We start from the raw sequence: 5,838 nt of genomic DNA, 5'->3' as shown, positions 1-5,838 counted from the left end.
TCTTCAAATAAAAATGACAGCAGTTCTCGTGAGCGCTAAAGTTTCTATTTTTTACAGCAAGTTTAACAAGACTTTCCCCAAGTCTTCCCAACGGTTCTACTTGGCATGTCCTGAGTCTTCGGGTTCATCGTCGCGGCGTTTTTGCAAAACACTCCCTCAAATTTTTAGTAATTAACCCGCACTCCAGATTTAAGTTAGTAGTAATAAGTAAAAAAAATGATTCGTTCTCACCCGAACGGACGGACGCAATGCCCGGTCTCTGCCTGCCCCAATCCCGACTCCAGGCCGTCGTCCCCAACACACCATGAGGACGAAGATGGCGGCGGCGCTGGTCCGGGCCTCCGGGGGGATCGGACCTCCTACGCCTGCCCGATCCTCCTACTTCTCCTCGCGCTGCTCCTCGCTGTCCCCGCTCGCGGCCATCTCCAACGCCTCCTCCCACGCCTACGCCTTCGCGGGCCATCAGCCGGTGCCTGCCCCGGATCCCACCTTCTTCGACGATGTCGTCGACGCCATCGTCGACAAGTACGGCTGGGACCCCGACGCCGAGGTCCGGGTTTGGCCGCTCGACGCCGAGGGCGCGCTCGTCGACGCCGTGTAGTGCTACGAGTTCCCCGCCCGCGTGGGGCCCCACGGTCGCGCTGGCGCGGGCCTCCGACGGGGCCGTCGACTGGAGCCGCCCCGACGCCCCCGCGGTGGAGGAGGTGGTCGGGCCCGATGGGGTCGACTTTGTGACCGGCGATGGCGACCTGGCGTTCGGCTCCGGCGTTAGGGTCCGTGACATGGTAGGGCCGTTCGAGCTGGTGGTCTGCGATGGCGCTGGCAGGGGCCGCGCAGAGCTCCAGTTGCCGTCGGTGAGTGCTGTTTGACTTTTATCTTTGTTGCTTCAGTTTTTTTGCTTCTGCTTGCTTGCTTGCTATGCTCTTGAAGTTGTGTGGCCTGTAAGATGAAGCAGTTACTACAATTGGTGAATGGTCTAGCTGTTGCTTATCCCTTTTCTGTTTCTGACTTTGAATTGATTGTGTTTGTTGTAGTGTCTGCACCACCGCCGAATGCATGTTCCGGCAGTCCACGCATCGATCACTTGCAAATTAAAAAGGCATGAACGCACTAAACAGAAATTCTGTGTAGATGATTCTTGTATATGGCAGTGGCACACGCGCTGGTTGATGAAGCCGCTGGGCCGGAAGGACCTCTCATTGCCATGCTAATGAGTATCACGACGAACATGGCCCCCACCTCAATGCCTCCCTGTCGGCGGTGAGGTCTGGCCGGATCTGTACGACCCGCAATATTAGTAAAGAAAAAGAATAGCTTGATCGTTCTATGACTCTGTCGTGGATAGGTAATTTGCATCAGAGGTCTATAGGATCTCCGCCATTAGTTTCCCATTAGAAAATTGAGTTACTAAATTAAGGAAGATGTCCAAAGAGAGGTAATTGATGGCATGATATGCATCAGAAGATCCTCATCACTGAAGTAGTACTCCACCAGTCCACCTACAGTTTTGGAACATATAAACACGGCATCAAAGTGCTACCTGGCACCAAATAAAGAGTTCAGGTCAGGGTGTTATACTGCCGCTAAGCAGTATAGTCTGAATTTCTAAGTTTGAGGAGGATTTCAGTGTTTCTAAAGAAAGGGACAAGGATCAGGGCTATAAGATTGTTGAAAGACTCAGAGACATGTACCATGAATCGGGTACAGTATGCTTTCTACCCGTCTTTTCCTTATATTGACTAAACCTTAGTAAATAACTATTTCCAGTTTTCTCATGTAACCTGAACTGCTGCTGGTTTAAATTTCAGTTCCGCAAGCTGCGGCACACATGGTCTGCCTCCGTGTCGTCCTACCTGCTTTAGGGCCCTCTACTTCTTCCCCCAAGATTGCCATTATGATTAACAAATATGACAAGAGCAATTTAATTGGTGACACATCATATTTATTCTGCAACTGCATGTGAATTCTCATCTTGCGCCTACCTCTTTTGCTTACCAGGTTGCAAAATTTCATTAACTTATTTGTCGAAGTATCCTGCAAAATCATTTCTCTTATGGGAATTAGCCTATTGTATTGATCTAACAAGGTCCACTTCAACCTACGTAACAATTATGCAGTGAAGATGGAGAGCTTTAGGCAAAAAAAGAAAGAAAAAAAACTAGCACGTGATCTATGGAGAATAATTTTGACAGCAACTCCAACTGTAAGATTCCTGAAGTTATTTCTATGAAAGTTTGTAAGTTTTCTTGATATCTATGTACACTGACATATATCGCAATTAATGTTGGCAGATGCAATGGAGTACACTTGATGCGATCAATTCTGGTGTGTGTTTGTGTGTGTGTGATGCAATGACGTATGAATAACGACAGAAAAATATGCCTGAGGAGTATGGGTATGTAGTAACATTTCTCTGTTATTTTCGGAACAACTTGGAATATCTTATTGGTAGTTTATATACAAAGTCATTTTGATAATTATCATGCTGCAAACCTACATAATTTTCTATATTAATCATGTCGTGCTAAAATATAAAAGTTATAGCTTCAATAAATTGATAAAATACAGATTTGGGCTTTACATATTTATTGAATATATATTTACATATGAATACGTCGTCACAGTCGGACTCCAGCGAGCAGCAGTGGTTGTTATACCCCACCAGGTAACTTGCTACTGTTGGTGAAACTCTCTTGTGCAGAAACGCCGATCTTGAAATCTTGATCCTACTTATAGGCCGTATTGCAAGCAATGTACTCATGTTTTACTGAACATGTAGGTAACATGAAATTTTGATATTCTCCCATCACTGAAAGTTGTGTTTTAAACTTGCAAAAGCATTGCTGAGCCTATTCAATCATTTCTATTTTACCCTAGATTTCACTCCATACCATAATTGAGATACAAATGGGCGTTACTGATGTCGAGGAGAAGAGTTAGAAGCTCTTGGATTGAGAATCTGAGATTTATATAGGTTCAGTAGAACAAAAAGTTTCGGATTCACTACTCCAGATACAACGGGAGACCTCTGATGTCATAGTTGGCACGGACATTTAGCAATAAATGTGTGCCTGCCTGAACATTATTACTATTAAACTATGAATAATGATTTTTGCAACTATAGGAGAATTTCTTGGCCGCATCACAAGAAAAAGAATCTGAAACAGAAAAGTGTACTGAACCTTCTAATTATTGTATGAACTTGTGTCACTTAATTTAAGAAGTACACATACTGCTAGCATTTGCATCACACCGGGAGCCTATTATTGAGAGATCTGACTTCATCAGGATTGCGGGTTCGTGACTTAATCCTGATTGGGTATGCTGGCTGCCCATACAGGATTGACGCGCCCTATATGCGGCGACCCGCGGCTACTCCTCCCAGCCCCGGATATGCTCTTCCGCCACCTGCGACCCGCAGCTCCAATGATCCACGACAAGGGATGACGACCAACTCGGCTGCCCCTCCCTCGTGCAGCTCCCTCTGAGGCTGCAGCAACCTTCGAACGAGGCCACTACGGTGCCACCTATGTTGTCCTGAAGTTCCCTCAGATTCGACATTTTCAGTTTCGTCAGATTTAGTTTCATCAGATTCAGAAAATTCAGTTCATCAGTTTCATCAAAGTTTCAGTTGTCAGTTAATTTGTCGGGCACGTTGGCACTCGCGCACGTCGTCCGCTTCCTCACATCACTCGCTCACATAGCCCACCTGCCAATCCAAACAACGACTTGGTCAGGGATCGGACTGGACCAGACGGTGTCCACCATGATCTGAAGGTGATGCCCGAGTCCAAGTGTGTGTAAGTTACACCAGCCTTTGATTTATATATCCACCATCCACTGATCAGTGACCTGAAAAGGTTGGGCGCTCTGAGCTAGCACATAAGCTGATTGATGAGATGGATTGAAATGCTTTTGATTTGTTAGGCCGTCAATATTCCAAACTGAAGTCCAAGGAAGAACGATTAGGAACAGCAGGTAAGAAGCCCATGAGTTAGTTGTCTTACAGGCATGCACGTGCACAAGGTGCTGATACATAGTTGCAGATTTGCAATGGATGCTGGTATTGTCGGCTGACATCTCCGGGGCTGTACATCATGATGGTTACCAAGACACGACAATGATCTCAATGCTACAAACCTGAATGGAATACCATAACTGCAGACCTGATCACAATGCTACAAACTTGAATGAAATACCTTGATTGCAGGCCTTTGCTGATTTGCGTTTTCCATTGATCTTCAATGCACTAAAGAATAGTGAAATCTTGGCATCTGATTCATTTTGCAGGCTATGCTTTTAACTTAATGAAAATGTGCATTTTTAGTTGACCTTATTGTCTGTTTGTAGCTAATTGGGAGACAAACATGGGCAATGAGCAGCTTTTTTGATGACAGTGCAATCAAGGACTCACATATTCACTGATGAACCTACCTCTATTTGGTACTGTGTATATACCTGAAAATAGTAGCATCAGCTTTGCATATTTATTTTCTGAATCAGCAACACTGTATTAGGGTCTTCATCAACAATGTACATAGTGATGCTTAACTGCCGGTTTGAATTATTGGATACATCTGTTGTGAGACATTCCTGTGTTGTCATAGTGACTTGCCTGCGCTCATTGTTGATCGCTAAGAAGTGAGTTGGTCCAGAGATTGCAGCTGAGATGGAGCTCAGCAGGACAACTAGACATGCACAGCTTGGTATTAGTCTTATCTAAAATTTTACATATAAGTTTTTTCCTAGATTCAAGTACATTATATCATTATTTTGCAGGTGTGATCCACAGAGGAGATCACATTTCCAGTCCAGTCATAAATTATTATAATTATTTTACTCATGTTCATACTAAATTTGAAACGCGTCAATCCACGAGCTTCTGATCCTCGGTTCATTTTTGAACTATATCCATGTGTTCTATCAAGGATCATTTTGGCGCATATGGAAAAGACAAGCAATTTTGTTACCAGAATTATCATATTTGTAAGGTCAATCACCCATGGGTTCTGCACTTCACTAGAAATAATTTGTACCCTTGACCTGATAAGTTGTTGTTGTTGTTGTATTATGAATTATTCATAGTATGAGACCAAATTTATTGTTTTAGTTTCATACAATTTTTTGTTCTTTGATAAATGGAGATTGTCATTGTCTTCCGTTTGCATGCCAGAATTTAGCGGTTCAATGTAACAGTTATTTGGCTTGATATTTATCTGTTTAGATGTGTGGGTTCAAGGATATTAATATCCCGTTGCAACACCTCCCTGGGTGGCAACATTCTGATGTTGCCGTGCCATGCAGTCGGATGTTTTGAGTTCGGTGTTTAGGTGGACAGGGTAACTAGCACTTTCTTCGTAGCGAAACATGGGGGTTGTGCTTGCATATATATTTCTTAGAAAAATTGAGTGCATGCCAAAAAAAATTCTCTCCCGTTGCAACGCACGGGCATTTGTGCTAGTTAAACACAAAAAACACAACCAAAACAGAGGCTAGATAATTTATTTATTATTAAGCAGGAGCAAAAAGCAAGGAATAAAAATAAAATTGGGTTACCTCCCAACAAGCGCTATCGTTTAACGCCCCTAGCTAGGCATAAAAGCGAGGATAGATCTAGGTATTGCCATCTTTGGTAGGCAATCCATAAGTGACTTTCATGATAGTTTCATATGGTAATTTTATTTTCTTTCTTGGAAAGTGTTTCATGCCCTTTTTTAATGGAAATTGAAATCTAATATTCCCTTCCTTCATATCAATAATCGCACAAGCCGTTCTAAGGAAAGGTCTACCAAGAATAATAGGGCAAGAAGGATTGCAATCTATATCAAGAACAATGAA

The 5,838-nt window shown here is 43.4% G+C and overlaps 1 protein-coding gene across 7 annotated transcripts; it reads left to right on the top strand.

The window, feature by feature from the left end:
- The first annotated feature begins 214 nt into the window (after positions 1 to 214).
- On the top strand, positions 215 to 5,165 carry LOC125545076 (uncharacterized). 7 transcript variants are annotated; one of them, XM_087534120.1, is made up of 5 exons: positions 215 to 854; positions 1,035 to 1,701; positions 1,809 to 1,998; positions 2,118 to 2,203; positions 2,292 to 5,165. In XM_087534120.1, the coding sequence occupies exons 1-2, from the start codon at positions 501 to 503 to the stop codon at positions 1,209 to 1,211; spliced, it is 531 nt and encodes a 176-aa protein (XP_087390246.1). In that variant the 5' UTR covers positions 215 to 500; the 3' UTR covers positions 1,212 to 1,701; positions 1,809 to 1,998; positions 2,118 to 2,203; positions 2,292 to 5,165. The 7 variants fall into 7 exon arrangements, 1 of the variants encoding a protein (XP_087390246.1); XR_007299904.2 differs by lacking the exon at positions 215 to 854 and having other exon boundaries at positions 861 to 1,701; positions 2,292 to 2,395; positions 2,625 to 5,165; XR_007299903.2 differs by lacking the exon at positions 215 to 854 and having other exon boundaries at positions 861 to 1,701; positions 2,292 to 2,665; positions 3,341 to 5,165.
- Positions 5,166 to 5,838: the final 673 nt, after the last annotated feature.

This window comes from Triticum urartu, chromosome 7A (assembly GCF_056163025.1).
Source record: "Triticum urartu cultivar PI428250 chromosome 7A, HENAU_Tu73, whole genome shotgun sequence".
Taxonomy (NCBI): domain Eukaryota; kingdom Viridiplantae; phylum Streptophyta; class Magnoliopsida; order Poales; family Poaceae; genus Triticum; species Triticum urartu.
The sequence above is the reverse complement of the archived record's forward strand: the minus strand, read 5'-3'. Positions and strand labels throughout refer to the sequence as shown.

What these genes read in the sequence shown, in the direction of transcription:
- LOC125545076 (XM_087534120.1), top strand. Translation starts at nt 501, where the DNA reads ATGTCGTCGACGCCATCGTCGACAAGTACGGCTGGGACCCCGACGCCG. An exon ending in CAGAGCTCCAGTTGCCGTCG is followed by an intron (nt 855 to 1,034) that starts GTGAGTGCTGTT and finishes TGTTTGTTGTAG; the next exon opens with TGTCTGCACCACCGCCGAAT.